The sequence below is a fragment of the Lithobates pipiens genome, unplaced genomic scaffold (assembly GCF_037356315.1).
Source record: "Lithobates pipiens isolate NorthernLeopardFrog02 unplaced genomic scaffold, aLitPip1_a1.2 Scaffold_19, whole genome shotgun sequence".
NCBI lineage: Eukaryota > Metazoa > Chordata > Amphibia > Anura > Ranidae > Lithobates > Lithobates pipiens.
Window position 1 is genome coordinate 277,154,625 of NW_027507764.1, and position 23,899 is coordinate 277,178,523.

The 23,899-nt window shown below is 45.7% G+C and overlaps 1 protein-coding gene across 6 annotated transcripts in view; it reads right to left on the bottom strand.

Annotated features, from left to right (window-relative positions):
- MARCHF6 (membrane associated ring-CH-type finger 6) overlaps window positions 1-23,899 on the bottom strand; it is a 1,566,402-nt gene that overhangs the window by 114,314 nt on the left and 1,428,189 nt on the right. For all 6 annotated transcript variants that reach the window (XM_077491957.1, XM_077491954.1, XM_077491953.1 and 3 more), the window contains one exon: window positions 16,945-17,077. In XM_077491957.1, coding sequence (XP_077348083.1) covers window positions 16,945-17,077 — 133 coding nt within the window. The remainder of the gene's footprint in view (window positions 1-16,944; window positions 17,078-23,899) is intronic.

The window sequence follows — 23,899 nt, forward strand, 5'->3', positions numbered from 1 at the left end:
ATATATTCTGCTGCTTCTCCTGCGTACAGGGATACCAAATATGTGGGACTGTTTGGGAGTCTAGCCGCATACGGCACCCTGAAAAATAATCACTGCCTTCTAAAGGTGCAAATTTTTGATTTCACTCCTCACTACCTATCACAGTTTCGAAGGCCATAAAATGCCAAAATAGCACAAAACCCCCCCAAATTACCCCATTTTGGAAAGTAGACACCCAAGCTATTTACTGAGAGGCATGTTAAGTCCATGAAATATTTTATATTTTGCCACAAGTTGCAAGAATATTACAATTTTTTTCCACAAAAATGTCACTAAATGATATATCGCTCACACATGCTATGGGCATAAGTCAAATTACACCCCAAAATAAATTCTGCTGCTTCCCCCGAGTACGGGGATACCACATGTGGGGGACTTTTTGGGAGCCTAGCCACGTACGGGCCCCCGAAAACCAAGCACTGCCTTCCGGATTTAAATATAAAACGCTACCAAAAAAAACTGTTAGCGATCGCAGGGATCAGGCCTGACTCTGCGATCGCCGAAGTTATGTGTTTAGTGTTTTGTAAGTGACAGTGATCGATCGATACTGCACTTGGGTGGGCTGGGCGGAGGGGCAAAACTCAGGTGCTAGCAGGTATCTGGGCTGATCCTGCTAACAATGAGTTCTTTTGGAACCCTAAACTGCTGGGGACGCTAGTATAGATCTGATCAGATCAGATATTGATCTGTTCAGATTCTATACCACTACGGGAGGTTTATGCTTTGCGCGTGGGTGTTAGCGGTACTGGCACTAACCTAGCGCTGCCTGGGGCGATGCAGACCCTGACCCTAAAACCTAATTGATATCACCCGCTGGGTGATCAGGGGGTTAAACCTTTATTGGGTAATAAATGGTGGGTGCCCTGATGCTATAAAAAGCAAACTAACCAGAGTCACCCATAACACTTATACGGTGATCACTGGTGAAAGGGTTAACTAGGGGCAATCAGGGGGTTCAAATTTTTATTAGGTAGTATATGGGGGTCCCTGGCGCTATATAAAAACCTGACGGGGAACCTAAATAACTAACTGGCTAACCAGCGTCACCAGTGACACTTATACTGTGAAGGGTTAACTAGGGGCAATCAGGGGGTTAAAACCATTATTGGGTAGTATACGGGGGTACCTAGTGCTATAAATACGTGGCGGTGAACCTAAAAAAATAACTAGCTACCTAGCGACACTAATGCAGCGATCAGAAAAATTATCGCTTAGTGACACTGGCAAAAGGGGGTCAAAGGGTTAACTAAGGGCAATCAGGGGGTTAAAACCATTATTGGGTAGTATATCGGGGTACCTAGCGCTATAAAAACCTGGCGGTGAACCTAAAAAATAACTAGCTACCTAGCGGCATCAGTGACACTAATGCAGCGATCAGAAAAACGATCACTTAGTGATACTGGCAAAAGGGGGTGAAAGGGTTAACTAGGGGCAATCAGAGGGTTAAAACCGTTATTGGGTAGTATATGGGGGTACCTAGCGCTATAAAAACCTGGCGGTGAACCTAAAAAAATAACTAGCTACTTAGCGGCACCAGTGACACTAATGCAGCGATCAGAAAAACGATCGCTTAGTGACACTGGCAAAAGGGGGTGAAAGGGTTAACTAGGGGCAATCAGGGGGTTAAAACCATTATTGGGTAGTATATCGGGGTACCTAGCGCTATAAAAACCTGGCGGTAACCCTAAAAAAATAACTAGCGACACTAATGCAGCGATCAGAAAAATGATCGCTTAGTGACACTGGCAAAAGGGGGTGAAAGGGTTAACTAGGGGCAATCAGGGGGTTAAAACTATTATTGGGTAGTATATCGGGGTACCTAGCGCTATAAAAACCTGGCGGTGAACCTAAAAAAGTAACTAGCTACCTAGCGACACTAATGCAGCGATCAGAAAAACGATCGCTTAGTGACACTGGCAAAAGGGGGTGAAAGGGTTAACTCTAGGGGCAATCAGGGGGTTAAACCTTTATTGGGGGGTGGTAGGGGGCTACCCTGGACCTAATACTAACTGCCCTGACACTTTTTACTGTCACAACTGACACTGAATGCAGTGATCTGAAAATAAATGATCACTGCAATCAGTGACACTGTGACTGGGAGGGGGAGGGGGTTTGTGTGCCTATGTGTGCCTACATGTTAGTGTAGTGTTTGGTGCACTTACTTTCAGTGTTCTCCTCGTAGTCTGGTCAAAAAGACCGCCCAGAGGAGAATGACATCCCTTCCTCCCTGCCTGTGTTTACTATACACAGCGGGAGGAAGCTTCTCATTCGCCAGGAGCGATCGAGAGGGGATGGCCAGAAACCAACGACCATCCCCTCATCCCGGATCACTCCTGAAGCGAAACGGACCGCCGCATCCAGCGGGAGGGGGTCCGATCGAACCCCCCACCCGCTGGAAGGCAAGCACGTACATGTACGTACATGCCATTCTGATGACGTACATTGGCATGCGGCGGTCCTTAAGTGGTTAAAAGGGTATTTGATGTTCCCGCATGCTCCGCTTCTGCTGCCAAGTGCCTCATGTCCATCAGATTACAAGAACTGTTGCCGACTACGGTATTGAATTCAGTACTCTGGCAGCAGAGGTTGCTTGGCACAATGATGCCCTCGTGGCTGCTTTTTATCATGGTCTCTCAGATTCCATTAAGGAAGAAATACCAAGATATACCCACTGAGCTGGAGAGCTTGATCTCGTTTGCCATCCTCATTGACTCCAGACACAGAGAAAGACTTTCTCTTAAGGAGCGCTTGTGGAAGCCTCCTGTACGTTTGCCTCTGAGCTTTGTAGTCCCACCCATGCCTCCCTCACCTCCCATGCCTCCTGGTACCAAGTCAGTCAGTGAAGATGAACCCATGCACCTGGGCTTCACGCGTCTCTCTGCAGATGAGAGAGCCTTTAGCAGGAGGGAGAGATTGTGCCTTTATTGTGGCCATGCAGGTCACTTTTTGAAGTCTTGTCCTACCCGTCCAGGGAACGCCCGAACCTTGAGGTCCTGTCAAGGACAGACCTTAGGTGGCGTTGTTTCGTCCCCAGTTATCCAGAAGGATAAGTCCCTGGTTTTCGGTCACCCTTTCTTGGGCTGTGTCGTTCATCGAGATACAGGCTCTAATCAACTCTGGGGCTGCAGCAGGCCTGTTCATTGATGCTGCATTTGTTTCGCAGCACTCAATTCCACTGCAGCTGCATGACACTCCACTTGCCAATGAGGCTCTTGACGGGAGACCTTTACAGCCTGCCCATGTGACTCATGAGACGGTTCCGTTGTCCATGGCCGTAGGGGCTCTTCACCATGAGATAATCCAATTCCAATTTATTTCCTCACCCAGGTTTCCACTGGTTATTGGTTATCCTTGGTTACAGAGGCACAACCCCTCTTTTGATTGGCTCCATGCTGAGGTTCTCTCCTGGTCACCACAATGCAATGAGACATGCTTCCTGAAGTTATCCAAGGTCCTGTGCACCTCTTCACTCCCCTCACTGCCGGAGGAGCACCGTGATTTTAGCAATGCCTTTGATAAAGGTCAAGCCGGTAGTTTGTCTCCACACCGGTCTTATGATTGCGCAATTGACCTTCAACCTGCTGCCATACCTCCTCGTGACCGGGTTTACCTTTTGATGGTCTTGGAGGTAAGGCCATGGAGGAGTATGTTGCTGACACACTTTCTCAAGGTGTCACCCGCAAATCCGCGTCTCCTGCTGGTGCTGGTTTCTTCTTTGTGAAGAAGAGCAGTGAACTGAGACCTTTTATAGATTATAGGGGTTTCAATCGTGTCACAATTAAGAATGCCTACCCGATTCCATTGATTAGAGTTATTTGACCACCTCAAGGGAGCAACGGTTTTCACAAAGCTTGACGTGAGAGGGGTCATTAAGGAGGGGGTACTGTCAGGGCTGGCTTAGCCCTTTCTTCTCTGGGCTGGCTGCTCAGCTGTCGACTAATTGCCAGCTCTCATCTCTCTCCACAGTTACCAGCTGTTCCTTATCCAGCTCGTCTGACCTGCCTACTTAAAGCTGTCCAGCTCACTTCATCTCTGCCTTCGCCTTGGTCAAAACCATCTCCTACGGTTCTGTTTAAAGACTGGATTACTGACATCCCTTCTGGCTCCTTATCCTGCTTGCTGTTGCTCTACTTGGATCCCTGACTTCTGGCCTGGCTGATTACCCGATCTGGTTATTGAACTCTGGACTGGCTGACTACTCGATCCGGTTACTGGATTCTGGCTATGCTTTGAATACGCTTACTCTATTTACCTTTTTATTTTTATTAATAAACAAGTGTGATTTAATTGTACTTCTGTCTCGGTCTGATTCATGGTTTCTGACAGTACCCAATTCAATTCTAGGGGATCGGTATGATGCTTGCCCAGAATATTGTTTAAGATGGGTTTAACAGTTTCTGGCAAGTCCAGGCTCGCCATAGTTTCTGGGATACCATGGAGTCTTTTGTTATATGCCTGCTGTGATTTTCTGTATCTTCCAGTCCTAGTTAAAATTAGGACAGATGTTGGTGGTGGGCCTGTGCCGTCTCCCCCAGGGAAGAGACACATGCAATGGTCACCAGTTGTCTCAAGGCATGTGACACTGATCCAATATGGAGATTCTCTATCTTCTCTCCTCCATCTAACTCTCTCATGCTGCCATAATCTGGCCTACTATAGATCAGAGTTCTTCCTTTGTTGGGAAAGTCTGTATCAGCCTGTAAATGTCTGCTTCTTCTGACAGGGAAAAGCATTAAGGACTGCGGCATCGAGGGGAACAGGTAGTCCAGTAGAACTGGATTGGAAAAAATCATCTAGCTTGATGCAAATTACTTTACTGTTACCCCAGTCGCCAATGTCATCTTAGCAGAATGGCAAATTGTGGTCCCTCCACCGGGGGTACTGAGACTAGGCCACAAAGACACCTGTTGTCGTTTGGGTTGGATAGTAAGGTAACGGTCGATGTACGAATGTCTGGAGGTGCAGGTGATGACTGGGACTTTCCTCTATTTAGGCAGGGATTGGAAAAATAGCCAACTTGCAGGTTCTACCAACTGAGTAACAGGAAGTGGTTCTAGGGGATCATCATACTGCTATGGTTGAGTCATGTTCCCTCAATTTTTGGTATTTTTTGAAAGATATTTTGTGAACATAATTTTGTCTATACATGTATGCATTTGTTATCTTATATAATGACAAGAATATCTGCAAATACAAGAGCCACATACTTATACGTTATGTGGTTTAATTACAGTTATCCTTTAAGTTAATTAACACTTCTTCAAACCCTTCAGATTTATAGTTATATAAATGGAACACTGCCGTCCTGTTTGTTACCTTCCATGTTGGATTTGTAAAACATGCAACCTGACTATCAATTCAGGAATAGGCAATACATGCAGGATGATTCCGAATTACTCATTTGGTAACTGACAACAAACTGTAAAGATAGTATAAGTGAACAAAAAACTTAAAACGTTACTAAACCCTGTATTCACTATATATGGTCTCCTTAAAGCGGGATTCCACCCTAAAGTGGAACCTCCGCTGATCGGATCCCTCCCCCCCTCCGGTGTCACAATTGACACCTTTCAGGGGGGAGGGGGGTGGAGATACCTGTCAAAGACAGGTATTTACACCCACTTCCGGGCATAGACTCCCGTGGGAGTCTACGCCATTTCCTGCCCTGCCGCGCTGTCTGCTGGGACACACACGGGTCCCAGTGACAGCGCGGAGATTTCCTACTGCGCGACGCGACTCGCGCATGCGCAGTAGGGAACCGGGAAGTGAAGCCGATTCGCTTCACTTCCTGATTCCCTCACCTAGAATGGTGGCGGCAGCAGCCGAGGGCCGAGCGATCGATCAGCCTTGGCTGCCGGCATCGCTGGAACCCGGGACAGGTGAGTGTCCATTTATTAAAAGTCAGCAGCTGTAGTATTTATAGCTGCTGGCTTTTAATATTTTTTTTTTGGTGGAATCCCTCTTTAACCACTTCCCGACCGCCGCACGACGATGTACGTCGACAGAATGGCACGGGCAGGCATAAGGGCTTACATGTACGTCCTTGCCTGCCCGCCGGTTGGTGACTGCGGCGGTCGGTATTCGTTCGGGAGCGATCCCGGACGAGGGGACGGCCATTCATTCATGGCCACCCCCTCGCGATCGCTCCCGACGAATGAAAATGTCCCGTGACATCATTTCCTCTCCTGTAATGTAAACACAGGAGAGGAAGTGATGTATTCTCTCCTCCGTGTCGGTATTTTTCGTTCCGGCACCGAGGAGAGAGATTCGGTGAGTTGCACCAACACACCACACATACAGTAGAACATGCCAGGCACACTCACACCCCCCCTTTACCTCCCGATCACCCCCCAATTACCCCTGCCCCCCCAGTCACAGTGACACCAATTGCTTTTTTTTTTTGCATTGGTGTCATTTGTGACTGTAATAACTGTTAGGGCAGTTAGGGTTAGCCCCCTTTAGTTCTAATGTGCCCCCCTAACCCCCCCAATAAAGGTTTAACCCCGTGATCACCCCCCGTCGCCAGTGTCACTAAGGCTGGGTTCACATTGCAGCGGTTTATGAGAACGAATGTGATTCGCACCGCACTGAAGTGCAAATCACATCCGATCTCTGTGCGATTCGAGTTCAGCCATACAGATAGTATGGCTGAATTTGTGTCGCACCCGCCGCAAACTCGCACGGGAGCCTTTTTTTGGTCCGCAGCAGAATCGGATCGCATGGGTGTTCACACCATGCGATCCGAGTTTGCAGATCGCACTGCGATATGCGAACTGATCTGGGGGTGTCATTAACATTTCACTGACACTCCCAGCAGTTCGCATAGGGCAGTGTGAACTGCCGCCGGGAGGCATGCGATGCGGGAACCCGCCGCGGATTCGTGGCGTTTCCGCATCGCTCCAGTGTGAACCCAGCCTAATAAGCGATCGTTTTTCTGATCACTGTATTAGTGTCACAGGTGACGCTAGTTAGGCAGGTAGGTATTTAGGTTCGCCGCAGCTTTTTATAGCGCCAGGGACCCCCATATACTACCGCATAAAGCCCCCCGATTGCCCCCTAGTTAACCCTTTCACCAGTGATCACCATATAACTGTTACAGGTGACGCTGGTTGGTTAGTTATTTTTTTTATAGTTTCAGGGCACCCGCCATTTATTACCTAGTCTCACTAGTGTACCCCTAAATTTAGGGGTGTCTACTTTCCAAAATGGGGTCATTTGGGGGGGGGTTTGTGCCATCTTGGCATTTTATGGCCTTCAAAACTGTAACGCCCTTAGAAAGCCTGAAGGCGGTGCTTGGTTTTCGGGGCCCCGTACGCGGCTAGGCTCCCAAAAAGTCCCACATATGTGGTATCCCCGTACTCAGGAGAAGCAGCAGAATTTATTTTGGGGTGTCATTTCACATATGCCCATGGCATGCGTGAGCAATATATCATTTAGTGACAACTTTGTGAAAAAAAAAAAAAAAAGTTTGTAATTTTCCCACAACTTGTGGCAAAATATAAAATATTCCATGGACTCAACATGCCTCTCAGCAAATAGCTTGGGGTGTCTACTTTCTAAAATGGGGTCATTTGTGGGGGTTTTGTGCCATCTTGGCATTTTATGGCCTTCAAAACTGTAATAGGTAGTGAGGAGTGAAGTCAAATATTTACGCCCTTAGAAAACCTGAAGGCGGTTCTTGGTTTTCGGGGCCCCGTACGCGGCTAGGCTCCCAAAAAGTCCCACATATGTGGTATCCCCGTACTCAGGAGAAGCAGCAGAATTTATTTTGGGGTGTCATTTCACATATGCCCATAGCATGTGTGAGCAATATATCATTTAGTGACAACTTTGTGAAAAAAAAATAAAAAAAAATTAAAGTTTGTAATTTTCCCGCAACTTGTGGCAAAATATAAAATATTCCATGGACTCAAAATGCCTCTCAGCAAATAGCTTGGGGTGTCTACTTTCTAAAATGGGGTCATTTGTGGGGGTTTTGTGCCATCTTGGCATTTTATGGCCTTCAAAACTGTAATAGGTAGTGAGAAGTGAAATCAAAAATTTACGCCCTTAGAAAGCCTGAAGGCGGTGCTTGGTTTTCGGGGCCCCGTACGCGGCTAGGCTCCCAAAAAGTCCCACATATGTGGTATCCCCGTACTCAGGAGAAGCAGCAGAATTTATTTTGGGGTGTCATTTCACATATGCCCATAGCATGTGTGAGCAATATATCATTTAGTGACAACTTTGTGTAAAAAAAAAAAATAATAATTTTTTTTGTCATTATTCAATCGCTTGAGGCAAAAAAATAAAATATTCAATGGGCTCAACATGCCACTTATCAATTTCCTTAGGGTGTCTACTTTCCAAAATGGGGTCATTTGGGGGGTTTTGTACTGCCCTGCCATTTTAGCACCTCAAGAAATGAGATAGGCAGTCGTAAACTAAAAGCTGCGTAAATTCCAGAAAACGTACCTTAGTTTGTAGATGTGACAACTTTTGCGCAAACCAATAAATATACAATTATTGACTTTTTTTTTTACCAAAGACATGTGTCTGAATACATTTTGGCCTAAATGTATGACTAAAATTGAGTTTTATTGGATTTTTCTAATAACAAAAAGTAGAAAATATCATTTTTTTTCAAAATTTGCGGTCTTTTTACGTTTATATCGCAAAAAATAAAAATCGCAGAGGCAATCAAATACCATCAAAAGAAAGCTCTATTTGTGGGAAGAAAAGGACGCAAATTTTGTTTGGGTACAACATTGCATGACCGCGGAATTACCAGTTAAAGCAGCGCAGTGCCAAATTGTAAAAAGACCTCTGGTCATTTACCAGCAAAATGGTCCGGTCTGAAGGTGGTTAAGTACACAGAATATGGAAATGCAATAGTTTTAGTAAATATAAACTGCTAAATACTTTTTCTCATCAGCAGTTAGAGCAGTCTTGTAACTTCTATCAGTGTCTGGTTAAAGCTTGTAGGAGGAGTTTTTTTTTTCTCCCATGATTTTCCGATGAGGATACAAGACCCCTATCCATCTGTCTGGATAGTGATGATTGGCCCTGTGCTGATCCCATGCACTTTCCCAAGAAAAAAATAGAGATAAAGATATATTGGGGACACATTTTGAATGACAATTGTGTGGTCGTGCAATGCTGTAGCCAAACAAATTATATATTTTTTTCTCCACAAATAGAGCTTTCTTTTTGGTGGTATTTGATTACCTCTGAGGTATTTATTTTTTGCGCTACAATTAAAAATACTGTTTAATACTTGAGATGTTTCTCAGGAGGAGGTGTCATGGCTGACTTCAACGTTTTTTGAACAATGTTAGAGCGAGTCTGCCCCAGGTCTGTCCGCATTAACATACAAAAAGCCCTGCTTTTACACTATTAACACTTTGTTAGGACAGTGTTCAATTCTAGTCACAATTTATAATGAAATTCTGTACAGATGGGGGTTAATTATTGCACACACAGCTGCCCAACCCCCTCAAACAAAGAGAGCTACCGTGAAATTCTTTACTTTATGGGGGGTCCAAAATAGAGTATCTAAAAAAGGCAAGATGCTAATTTTATTTAAAGAGGAGTTTCCCTAAAAATAAATAATTAAATAAATAAAAGTCAGCAGCTACAAATACTGCAGCTGCTGACTTTTAATAATCGGACACTTACCTGTCCCAGAGTCCAGCAATGCCGGTGAATGAAGCCCAGCTCGTTCCCCCCTCCACTCAGTGGCACCAGCATTCTAACTGTGGGCACCCGGCTGTGAGGTCACAGCCGGGCACCCACTGCGCATGCACGAGTGGCACCATGATTAGCCAAGCAGTCACAGTCCCAGATCACTGACAGGAGGGAGGGGGCAGAGCTGAGCCCTTCCTACGCCGACGGGAAGTGACGTCAAGAGCCCAGGCACTGAAGGAGGCAGACTACGAGGGCCCCCCTAAGTAACAGGCATTTAGAGGTGAGTTTAAAAAAAAATTACAAATATTTTTTTTTTTTTTAGGAATTTTGGTGAAAATTTAGTAAGCACCACTTTAAATGCACTTCAGGGCAGTTTGTGGGCACGCATGCATGGTATCCTGACGCCCAACCAGGGTGATACCACATGCAGGCAGTCTCATTGTTGGCAGAGCACTCACCCAGATGGGAGATATAAGATATAAAATATCCTGCTTTTTTGGGTCGGAAAGTCACCACCAAACCAGACAAGGACAAAGGGCTGTGATTGGGGAGCTTTGGCCTTTCTGCTTATCACAATGCTGGCTGAAGCCTTTGCTTTAATGTCTTTAATGTTTTAGGCCCCTTTCACACTGGGGCGGTTTTCAGGCGCTACAGCGCTAAAAAAAGCGCCTGTGTAGCGCTTAAAAAAACAGCCCCTTTCACGCCAGTGTGAAAGCCGGATGGTGAAAAAAAGTCCTGCTAGCCGCATCTTTGGAGCGGTGAAGGAACGGTGTATTCACCGCTCCTACCCATTGAAATCAATGGGGCAGCACGGCCATACCGCCGGCAAAGCGCCACGGCAGCGGCTCATTGCAGGCGGTTTTAACCCTTTTTCAGCCGCTAGCGGGGGTTAAAGCCGCCCTGCTAGCGGCCACATACCGCCACTAAAACGACGGTAAAGCGCCACTAAAAATAGTGCCGCTTTACCGCTGACGCCCGCACCGCCCCAGTGTGAAAGGGGCCTTACTGAAACAAACCTGGGGATGCCCCCTTTTCTGTTAGCGGGATGGATTCCTCTATATATCTTGCTTTGCAGGCTAAAGCTACACCCCAGTACATAATAACCACCCCCCCCCACCCAAAAAAAGAGAGAGATCTGGGGTCTAAAAATGAATATAAAAATGTAAATAAAATAATATTGAAATAAAATTGTGTAGGTCTTCCACACATACATGTAAAATGGTGATCACACCCCACATGTGAGGTATGGCCGCGAATGGCAGAACAAGAGCAATAATCCTAGTGCTAGACCTCCTACATAACTCTAAACTGGTGACCTTGTAAAGGCTTTCAAAGCATGGCCTATGAAGTTTACACTTACATGTTACAGATTTCACCAGCCTCCGCACCTCCAGTCCTCTGCTTTGTCACAATTTAAAAAAAAATGTGTGGGGCTCTGTCCATGTCATTCATTCAGTGTTCTGTTAATGGTAAAACTACAAGTACCGACAGCAGCTGTTGGCTTGTAGTTCTCAAGGAAAATGCACTTGTAGCACTTTAGGTAGTTCATTGAGTATTCCTTTCGTAGTGTAACTGCAAACAGACAGCTTACGCAGACTCTCTACAGTCTCATAGTAAAAGAAAATAATTTTTTTTTACCTGCAAAAAGATGTGCACTTATTAAAAGAGAAGTATGGGATTTCCTTTTATGTTGACATAATACTTGCCTAGATTTATGCAGCATCGGTTCGATGATGCATCTGTCCCCTGCCAGCTCAAACACCGCCGATCGCTTGATTCTCAGAGCTCCGTGAACACAGAGCTGGTGAGCTGGCACATGGTGAGCTGAGAGGCTGAGCCTGGTGCCAGTCCAGCCGGGTGTAAATCCATGTGGGTGGATCCCGACTATATGGTCACAATCCTTCCCGAGACTGGACTGGCTCTGTGATGTCAGCAAGCTTCAGCCCGCTGTCTGCTGAAAAAGGGTCACTGCATGACACAAATATTAATTTTCAAAGTCTGCTGCTTTCCTGTTTTTAGATCTTTTTGTCAGATGTTACTATGGTATAATGAAGTATAATTACAAGCGTTTTAGAAGTGTCAAAGGCTTTTATTGACATAGCTACATACAGTAGTAGGTAAGGTTGAAGACACAAGTCCAACCTATGTGTGTGATAATATGTCAGTATTACATTGTATATCCCTGTATGTTGTGGTCATTCAGGTGCTTATCTAATCGTTTTTTTTTAAACTATTGATGCTCCCTGCTGAGACCACCGCCCGTGGAAGGGAATTACACATCCTGGCTCCAAGAGTCAATATTTGCAGCGTTGATCCTTCAATTTCAAGACCCCTGCAATTCACCCTAGCATGCTGTCAATCAACTTCTGGGCCACATCCCAACTGATGGCAGCCCATTCTTGCATAATCAACACTTGGAGTTTGTCAGAATTCGTGGGGGGTTTTTGTTCAACCACCTCTCAATGGGATTAAGGTCTGGGGCATTTCCTGGCCATGGATTTAAAATTTCAATGTCTTGTTCCCAAAGCTTTACAGGATGCTTTACTGTTGGCATTACACAGGACTGATGGTAATGCTCACCTTTTGTTCTCCAGACAAGGTTTTTTCCGGATGCCCCAAACAATCGGAAAGGGGAATCATCAGACAGAATGACTTTACCCCAGTCCTCAGCAGTCCAATCTCTGTATCTTTTTAAGAAAATCAGTCTGTCCCTGATGTGTTCCCTAGAGAAAAGTGGTTTCTTTGCTGCCCTTCTTGATATCATACCATCCTCCAAAAGTCTTCGCTACACTGTGCATGCAGATGCACTCACACCTGCCTGTTGCCATTCCTGAACAAGCTCTGCACTGGTGGTGTCCCAAGCTTAATCAACTGTAGGAGACAATCCTGGTGCATGCTGGACCTTCTTGGGCGCCATGAAGCCTCCTTCACAACAATTGAAAATCTCTCCTTGAAGTTCCGGATGATCCGATAAATAGTTAATTACATACAATCTTAGTAGCAGCAATAATCTTGCCCGTGTATCCCTTTTTGTGCAAAGCTATGATGATTGCACGTTTCCTTGCAGGTAGACAAAGAGAAAATGTCAGAATTGGCCAGGGGGTCAAGTGGTGAAAGACGATCTCCAGCTTTTCCTCCCCAAGATGACAGATGCATTGTGTTTGTGAATAGCTCACATCCACACTGTCAGTTTATATGCAACTTACCTCCTTTAGCTGTATACAGCAGGTTTCTGTGTCTGTGATGTCACTCCTTCTCCTGGCTCAATTCCAGACTTCTCCGACTTCCTGTGTTCTTCCTTGGTCAGTCCTGATTCTATATCTCTCATGATCCTTGGAGCCTCTGTAGTTTCAGGGTAGGCTATGGGAGTCATAGTACCAGCTTTGGGAGTTGATGTGGGTGGGTCTAAGGATTACTGTGGGCAGAAACATCCACAGTAATCCTTACACCCAGCTCTGGGTGGTGAATGGGGAGGAATGGAATTGTGTTATCACCACCCACAGGCTATTCCACTCTGCAGTGAATAGGGAACAAGCAGGAAGTGGAACTTTTGTCAGAAAACTTTTGTCAGAAAATGAAAGTGATTCTAAAGGCAATTTTTATTTTAAAATATATACTTACCTGCTCTGTGTAAAGGTTTTGCATAGAACAGCCCCAATCTTCCTCTTTCGCCATTGCCGCTTGCCAAGAGGGCACTTATGCACGCTTGCATACGCAACCCGCACTGAATACACATGGCAATGTCCACCAAACACAGTTCCATTTAGGCTTACATCTGCGTGTTTCTGAATACACAGAACCCACACAGAAAATGCGACAATATACGTCACACTTTCATTACTATTTAGTCTGTGTTTTTAATCTGCGTGTCTCTGAAAGTGTTGCAACCTGCGTCACGCTTGTGCTACCATTCGTTTGCATATGCGTGTTTCCAAATGCATGGCAACATGCAAGAGAATGCACGCTTTGCGCTTTTGTTTAAAAAAAGTGTGGCAATGCGCATCGTGTTTGTGTTATTATTCATATGCACTGCAACCCACAATAAAAACCGTACGCTTTGTGAGGTGTTTCAAAAATATATGTCATGCTTGCTTTACCATTTAGGCTGCATTCTCATTTACGCATTTCAGAATGCAACCACCATGGAAAACATGCACTTTGTCCTCTGTTTCGAAAACACACAGCAACGCACAGCGTGCTTGCATTACCATTCATTCACATCTGAGCGTTTTTTCAAATACACGGCAACACTCTGCATTTTGAAAACGCATGGTAACCTGCAAAAAAAAAAAAGGCATGCTTTGCCGCACGCGGCATTCACATCTGTGCATTTGAGAATGAGTGGCAACCTGCACAGAAAATGTGTGCTTTGCTGTGCATTTCAAAAACATGGCAATGCACATTGTGCTTGGATTACTATTCATTCGCATCTGTGTGTTTCTGAAAGCAGGACAACCCGCAAGAAAAGGCAAGTGTTTTTCGGTGTAGGTTGCTGTGCATTCGGAAACATGCAGATGTAAATGCAGTCCAATTGGTAACGACACCCCAATCACAGTTAGCAGATGAACGTTTTGATGAGCAACAAAACAGGTCACAATTGCGCCAAAACAAGCACTGAAAAACCGTGCAACACTAACAACTGAAAATGCTCCCGTGCTACTTTGGAACATTAGTCGAAAGTAAGGCAGCCCATTTAAGTGCACGTTTACGCTTAAAAAATGTGCAAGAAACTGAGCGGGAGCATGTGTTTTTTGTGCACTTAAATGGGCTGAGGTGTCAATGGAATGTGCTTGGGAGTGAGTTTTTAGGCAGCAAGAATGACCAGGGAGGAGAGGTGAGGGTTAAAAAAAACACCACTGATCCAGCAAAGTCGCATAGGGATAAGTAGCGCTGGAATTCATGTGACTTTCATGTCGTGAAAATGTGAACCAGGGCTATCTTTTCAATCCTGCCCATCATCAGCACAGCTATCTTTTAGAGCAGTCTGTGCATGTGTGTATATGACAGTGTTTCTTTCTTGAATAATGCTGTGATCTGTGAGGCAGGACTTGGGAGGTTTGGTCTCTTCCTGTAGGTGTGACTGGGTGTGAATGAATGCTAATTAGGATCTCTTCAATTCCACCCACCATCTGAGCTTTAAAGGAAATTACATAATTTGCAGGGTCAGGCTACACAGCAGTGGCATCACTAGGGTTGGTGTCACCTGGTGCAGTAAAACAAGGTGTCACCCCTCCTTTAATAACAAAATACTCCCTGCCCCCAGCCGGCCTCAATGCTCAGACCTGACACTGTAAACTGATAGCAGAACAGAGCAGTAGACACTGGGCAGTAGACATGTGCAGAGTGAAATATTTAGTTTTGGAATTTCGTTTTCGTCCGAAAAATAAATGTATTAAGTTACTCCCGAAATTCGTTTTTATTGATTTCTTTTTTTGTTAAAAAAAATTGCATTTGTCTGAAAATCCACATGAATTGCGGTCAAATCTGTCTTTGAAGGCTTATGGTGTCTGTTGAATGTATAAAGAAGATTCGATGGAGCTGCTAAACTCTATATAGCCTATAGGCAGAGCATTTGACTCCGGAAATGTACGATTGCAGCGTCGTACAATTTCGATGCTCCTTCGAATATTATTATAAACGTGTTTGTTTTTCGTTGCTTTGTCGAATCTCCGTCATTCATGTTGAATGAATGGTCTAAGTCTCACAGTGTCGGGTGTCAGATAGTGAGTGACCGATAACGAATATGGCGGCAACCCATTATGAGAGCGACATGGAGGCATTGGAGGATGTTCCTGGGCCATCTACAAGTGTTTCTGTATATATATTATATACTCGTTCGAACAGAAACTGCTGGAATGGTGATAGCGACCACTGATCAGACAGGTAACAAGACGTGACATGACAAGTGACAATTCAAACGGACCAGCTAAGATTGACTGTCTTCTGAAACGATTCAGTGTGTGCGTCTCTCTCTGCTAGCAACCGTATGTGTGTGCTTAGTTCTGGCTATTTTACTGCTCCTCCTCTTTGGTTACAATCAGCCAATAACATTTATCATCATCATTATTTTTATGTTACTTCCCCCACTTAATTCCAGAATCTTTTCTCTCTGTCGAATATTTTCTCTCTCTGTCGAATATTTTCTCTATATAATCTTGGACTAATAGAGGTAAGGTTAGGCACATTCGACCACAGGTTCAATAGACACAGATTGTTATTGTCAGAGTCATGTCGAATCTCCTATTCTATATCGAACTGTTGTAACAATGAAAACGAAAATAAAGCATTTATTTATGTCGGATCTTTCGTTTTTCGGATTCTGCACTTTTGTTATCGTTTGTGAAAACGAAAATACCTGAAATTCGGACGAAAACGAATGCACATGTCTACTGGGCAGGCAAGAGCATTGGCTCTCTTCTGTTTAGCCTGCCACATTACCCTGCAGGGGTTTTGGGCCGGCCGGTGCATGGTCACGGTTTGCACCCTATATGCGCGCACTGTCACGGATTGTGGTGACACCATCACTTTTGGATATCAGGGTAGATGAGGTTCCTGTCCCCAGGGGAGATGGGGGTCCCTGTCCCCAAGGGAGAAGGGTGTCCCTGTCCCCTAGGTAGATGGGGTGGGGTATGGGATGGGGTGGGGTATGGGATGGTGTATGGGGGAGATGGGGTTGTTTCACTCACTGTGACCGTGGTGCACTGTCAGGTTGATGTAGTGCAGTAACTAGATCTTGGCCAGCATTGTCTGGCAGTGCATGTTGGGAAGGACACTGGACTAAGCAGCATTTTATGGGGCAGGGTAGAGGGCCTGGCAGAGGATGCCGATGAAGACTGAATAGTGGCTGACAAAAGCTGGCACCAGCCCTGAGCAGAGTGGTCCCTTTCAGTACACCCTGCCTGCTGGCCTGGTGTCACCCAGGTGAAGTCCGCAGTCCGAGTGTTACAGACTCTAGCTGCTGCAGGAAGGGGCTGTGGAAGGGACAGAGTCTATCAGCTGGCTATACAATGCCACATAACAAAGCCACAACTAAACCCAGAATATCAGGGGATCTGCAGACAACATGATATGATATATGCTGGGATTGATCATTCCATTCAGCTCTTGTGAAAAAAAAGTTGATCAGTTTTAAGTAAACTTGGACATGTAACAAATACAAAGTAGGTGTTATCCCAAATTAGTTACAAATGTGAAAATACAGGAATTATGAAAAAGCAATAAATTATAAGTGAAAACACATACCTATTAATGGAACAACTCCTGCAGATATAATGCACGGTATACACAGTGACAACAGCAGAACAGAGATGACTGGTGCAGCTAGCTTGCTTATTATAAAATGAAGATCAATATTCCGTATTCCATTTGCATATACCTAAACAAGAGAAAATTGTTTCAAAATAGAGTATAAATGTATATAAAGGTGTTAATGATTAAGCTGTAAATAGATTCATATATTTACCAGCATACCTCCAAGAGTTTTTGTCCCTAATTTGCATAGCCTTTTTCTTTAAGTTCAATATCATTTAGTTTTTTCATTAGGAGCAGACCCCCCTCCCCCCAAACACACACACTCCCTGCCCTAAAAAGTTTTCACATAATGATGTGTAAACATTTACTGCAATAGTACTTTAAGCTCGGGATGGTGTGATGACAGTAAGGACTATCATCTGTCAAACATCTGTCAGGACTGATGACTGTTAGATTGAAAAAAAACTTGGCTGCTTTTTAGATTTTTTAATATTGCTTTGCTAATAATTTAAAGGATACGTTCACCTTTAAAAAATTTTTTTTATAAATGCACATCTTTTAGCAGTTAAAAAAAATGTGCTTTTTTAAAATTTTTATTAGGAGCCTGTAAAGCATTGCACCTGTGATCAGCAGATTGTGGGTACAATATCAGGCTCCTGCAGAATATCAGTGTAGCTGTCTTTCCATACCTCATGTGTACAGGCAGCCATTGAACGAAAGGAAGCATTCAACGAACTAGCTAGAATGCTCATCAGCACCCTGGTAGTTAATTTAGAACTTTAAGCCGGTAATTGCATTTCGCCCATTTACAGAGCTATGTGAATGAATGGACGCGGCTCGGTGGATGGAGCCCCACACATTTTTTTATTTGACCATATGATCACACTGCACCTGCATCTCCCTTGTTTGAGCTGTGAGTGCAGGACAGGCAGGAATCTGTGAGAGCCGCCGAGAGGAAAGCTGTCCTTGTAAACACAAAAGGCTTCTGTGTTTACAGGTGACAGTGGTAAGCGGGGAGCAAAGCCAGAGGTGGCAGAATAGAGTTCTGCCACATTCTGGCTAATAAAAAGTCCTAGATGTAAGGGCCACATGAAATGGCCTGAGGATTTGGCCCACAGGCCTTGTTTGACATAGGTGGTCTAGGTGCATAACCATATATTTATGAAATTATATTTAAAGTTGTAAAGCCAAAATACATAGCTGAAAATCAAATACGTAAAACGTATTACATACAAAATAATCTGTAATTCTTTTTTGCCTGTCATCCTGCTACCCTTGTCACAGAATAAACCCAAGGTTTCGAGTTGCCACTAGAACAGAAATAGAGGGTAACATTTTCAATGGGAACACTTCCTCCTATAACATGAGATAAGACACATAAGCCACCATAGTTTTGTTGTCCAAAAGAATCTTGACAGCTCGTCCTCACAACATAGGTTGGAACACTAATGCCGCGTACACACATATCAGACTATCCGGCGGACTTAGTCTGGTGGACAAACCACCGGACTGTCCGAACGAGCTACCTGCCCACACACGGTACTTTTGCGGCAGACTAGGTCCGGCGGACTATGTCCACCAGATTATCCGCCGGACTATGTCCACCGGATTATCCGCCGTACTTTTGAAATGAACGGACTTGCCCCCACACACGGAGGAAAGACTGTTCATTTTGAGCGCGGCTCCAGGTAGCCGGGACCAGCGAAGGAAGCATTGCTGGCCCCGTCACCTGGTATGAACTTAAAGGGGAAGCCCTAAACCGAAAAAACGGCATGGGGGTCCCCCCCAGGTCCATATTCGTCCCTTATCCGAGCACGCAACCCGGCTGGTCAGGAAAGGGGGTGGGGACGAGCGAGCGCCCCCCCTCCTGAGCCGTACCAGGCCACGTGCCCTCAACATGGGGGGGTGCTTTGGGGAAGGGGGGGCCACGCACCCCCCACCCCAAAGCACCTTGTGCCCATGTTGATGAGGACAAGGCCGTTGGTTGTCGGGGTCTGCGCGTGGGGGGCTTATCGGAATCCTTTAATAAGGGGGCCCCCGGATCCCGGCCCCCACCCTATGAAGAACAGAAGAAGAGAAGAACAGAAGGCGGTGACAGAAGACCAGGCCACCGCTTGTAAAATAGCTAGAAGAAGGCACGGAGACCCGGCAAGAAGAACCGAAGAGGGGGGCAAGACCCCCGAAGTCGGAAGAAGAGGGCGGCGGCGAAGAAGAAAGCCGGGCTCCTCCGCTATTAAAAGAGCTAGCAAAAGAGCAGAAGATAGCGGAGGAGTCCGGTGAGAGGACCCCTGAAGACGGAAGAAGACCCCCGGAGCTGTGCAATAAACTATTTTAACTCTTGTGTGTTGTGTTTTTTTTACATTTTTTTCACAGGTGAATGGGTAGGGGTACATTGTACCATACTCCTTCACATAGGGTGGGGGGCCGGCCTTATTAAAGGGGGCTCATGGATTGCGATAAGCCCCCCGCCCGCAGACCCCAACAACCAACGGCCAGGGTTGTCAGGAAGAGGCCCTTGTCCTCATCAACATGGGGACAAGGTGCTTTCGGGTGCGGGGGCTGTGTGGCCCCCCTTCCCCAAAGCACCCCCCATGTTGAGGGCACACGGCCTGATATGGCTCAGGAGAGGGGGGGCGCTCGCTCGTCCCCACCCTTTCTGGACCGGCTGGGTAGCGTGCTCGGATAAGAATATGATATGGACCTGGGGGGACCCCCATGCCGTTTTTTTCGGCGTAGGGCTTCCCCTTTAACTCCATACCAGATGACGGGGACAGCAACACTTCCTTCGCTAGCCCCGGCTACCTGGAGCCGCGCTTATAATGAGCAGACTTTTCTCCGGGTGGGAAAAGTCAGTTTGTTTCAAAAGTACGGCAGACTAGCACACACGGCTGTATTGCCCGCCGGACTAGCACACACATGGCCGTATTGTCCGTCGGAATGCGAGTCCGGCGGACATATTTTGGTGCAAAACTACTTTCTTAGTCCGCCGGACTTTTGGGTAAAAAAAAGGCCTCCAGCGCCAACATATGAGGGGGATTGTCCGCCAGACTTTTCCACTGGATTGTTTAATCGTGTGTACGCGGCATTAGAGAGCGTGTCTGACAGCATCCAATCCCAGAAAATTTGAACTCTTTGGCCTTGAACTTGCTGTCCCAGGCAGTGTGCCCCACAGCTTGTCAGACTGGCATTGGTTGTCACCCCTATTGGTCCCGAGGCCTTCAACGGAACTCAGCGGGTAAGATTGCAAGCTACTGACCACCAAACCAGGAACCAGATTATCGGAATTGGCAGACAGATTTTCTGGAACAAGGAGACTGAAGAAGAAAGTTGCATTGAAACCTGCTTCTGCGCCTCCTGACCCATGGGACTACTAGAACCCCCAGATACTGCATGCATTCCTTCACGATCATAGAAGGCCTGGCCATCACTGCTTTTGTCTGACACTGGATCTCCTGTACCTTCTTCTAAGAAAGAGAAACACAACCCTGATCCGTGTCGAATTGAACTCCTAAATACTCCAACATTTGGGTCGGATGCATCTGGCTCATCCGAAAGTTGATCAACCAACCAAAACAAGCTACTGTTTTGCGGTGAAATTCACATGAACTAAAAGGATTTGACGGACCCAGAAGTAGCATGTCATCTAGATAATGGAATATTTGCACTCCCTATACCCTGAGAGTAGCGACGACAGCAGACAGTAGCTTTGAAAATGTTCTCGGAGTCAGGTAGAGACCGAATGGGAGACAATAAAATGAAAATGAGAGCCTTCTATGAAAAACCTGAGAAAGGAATGGTGAGATGCGTCTATGGAAACATGAAGATACGCATCCGCCAGATCGATGGAAACCATCCAGTCGCCCTGACTCCACAACCAAAATCATTTTTTCCAATGACTCCATTTTGAATGGTGGAACCTTCATGTAAGAATTCAGGACCTTGAGGTCAAAAACTGGTCCAAAACTCCCTGAAGCCTCTGGGTCCGCAAACAGAGGGGAACATGCTCTTTGACCCACCCTCTTTGGAACCGGAAAGATGGCCCTTGCAGCCAACAGCTCCACTATATATCCTTGCAAACATTGCCTCCTTTCCAAATCCGTAGGAATTCCAGTTTCTACAAAACTACTACTACAAGTTCTGAGGGGGCCTTGTTCTGAACTCGAGGCGATAACGTGATTGAATGAACGCTATAATCCAGGCATTCTGTAATTTGTCTGCCCAAATCCCCCCCCCCCCCCCGAATCTGGCTGGTCTTGCTCCTACTTGAGAGGGTTAAGTGGAGACACCTTCAGAAGGACTTATTGGAAGCCTTAGGATCTTTGTTGGTCTTGGGCTTGGAAGGTTTCTGGAAAGTTGAACTGGCTCCCTTCCACTGTCTGAAAAATTGTAAGCACTGACCTCTCTGAATCCTTCTTTGGATCTCTTGCTAAAACGAAAGGGCTGCTGTTGTCTGTTTCTCTTCTGCGGGATTAGGCCACATCTGCCGCTGGAAACATGCTGAATTGCTGATTCGAAGTCTTCCCGAAGAGTAGCTTCCCATCGAATGGAACCGAACACAGACTGTGCTTAGAAGCCTTATTGGCCGAACCAATGCTTCAACCATAGGGCTCTGCAGGCTGTGACGGAATTAGCCATTATCTTTGCTATCATCTTGACCTGGTCGACAGCCACAAACTACAGCAGTCTTGAAAACTACAAAGGAGAAGAACTGCCACTTCCCAGACTTTCATCCGAACATCCATCCACCAGCTCCGCTACCCACACTCTAAGGCTGGATTCACACCCATACACTCCCAGCATTCCGCAGACCCTCACCACAGAACGTGTTCCATAGGAGCCCATGGCAAACAGATGGTAGTGCAAATCCACAAAAAGTACCAAAAACGCACAGGTGCGAATCCAGCCCAAGTGCTGCTGACACAGAAGTGAGTGCTACTGCTGGTCTGCAGGCTGCTCAGGCCAAACTATACAACCTTTTTAGGACTGCGTTTATTCTTGCGATCCATAAAAAACACACTGAAAACACATGATCTGATTCTGCAGATGCTGAAGATACAGCCGGATGAGCAGGATTCCTTGAAACACTTTATAACCCTTCCTTGACTGCGTGCTTAATGTAGGATTTAACCTGGCATGCTTTTGCAGCATTGTCCTGAGCCGCCTCCTTGAATCAAGATGCACATACCAGCTTTCCTCTGAGGTCCTCAGTTGAGCAGGCCCAACAGGATCTTTCTTCTGCCTGGGCTGGCAATGAAGACCTAACCTAAGGAGAGGATCTTCTTCTGTGTTTGCACACGGATTTGCTCTTTCTAGAGGCATTCTGATGTCTTGACCTCTCTTGGCTCGGGTCCGATCGACTAAAGTGAGGTAAGGGCAAGGGAGATCTGGAATGCTGTCACAACAGGCGTCTATCCAGCTGCATGCGACTCTGCAATTTGTCATGTCTAGTCCCTTTTTTACTCCTTTGAGGCTGGAATACTGATTTGGAACCTCTTTGAGGGCGTTTATCCCACACTGGACAGAGAGGATGTGCTCTCTTTTTTAAAAATAAATAAACTTTTAAAAATAAATAAATACTATCAAAACAAACTTCTCCATCCAAATCTTCAGTGCTAAGGCAGCTAGGCAGGCAGGCAAAATTCCCCAGACCTATAAGGCACAGGATAATAAAAACACTCTGACAGACAAGTAACACAGCAGTAAGTAATGAGAGTCCTGGAAGGAGGCTTACCAGAACAGAGCAGCAGATTGATCAGCTGGAGCCTGAGATTAGCCTAGAGGACAGAGCCTGCTGGAAATCAGCAGTGAGCATTCTGGTGTTTGCTAGGCAACCCAAAGAGGAAGCTGTCTCTAACCTCACCTGCTTAACTCTGAGCTTCCTGAAAGGAATACATGTGGAGGCAGTGAACTACAAGTTCCAGCAAGCCAAACCACTGCCTTAACACACAAAAACAAGGAAGGAGAGAGTGCCAGCATCTGCCTAACAAAGGTATATACAGTCATTTATACTGCCCCAGTGACCTTTGCCAGTAATACACAGGCATTTATACTGTACAATACAATCCCAGCACCATGGAAACCTACCTCCTCAGGAGATTTACAGCCTAAATGGGGGGGTCTTCAGAACTGGGAGAGGCTGAACCCAAGCAGCATGGATGTTGGATGGAGATAAAAATAAACGTTAAAAGGCGTCCGGAGCGAGGACGAAAAAAGAACACTGTTGTGAGCAGACAGCCACCCTTTATGGACTAAGAAAAAGGTGGTCCTGGAGGGGTCAGAGGGGCCGGAGCTGACCCATAGTAGGCTGACACGGGGAGGTCCAGGAAAACCTATTACACAAGATGAAATCAAACTGGCAATAAAGAAAACCCACAGGCAAAAGCCCAGGACCAGATGGGTTCATGATTAAATATTATAAAAATAAAATAAAAATCAGAACCAACTGGTCCCCAAGCTCTGTGAATACTTAAATAACTTGTGAGAAGATGAAGAGTATGGGTATACTATGGGTAGACCCAGACCAAATGGGGTTTGTACCTAGCAGAGAGAAGGTAGGGATAACAGCATAAACAGTATTAATGTTGCAGAAGAGGAAAAACAGGGATCTCCAGTACTGCTCTTGTCATTTGACACTGAAAAAGCACTTGACAGAATAGACTGGGGATTCATGAGGGACACGCTAGGATTTAAAGGGGTGAGAGGATAACACTTGGATTGGGACCTAAAATCATGAGATGGATTAAAAATGTACATCATCGGCCAATGGCAATGGTGAAAGTCAATGGGAAGCTCTCACCCTCTTTCGAAATGTACAATGGAACGAGACAGGGGTGCCCACTCTCGCCGCTCTTGTACATATTGTCGATGGAATCTTTTCTTGCGACATTAAGGAACAGCCGAGATATAGGAGGGGGGAAAAGAACATAAAATCGCGAATGACATCCTC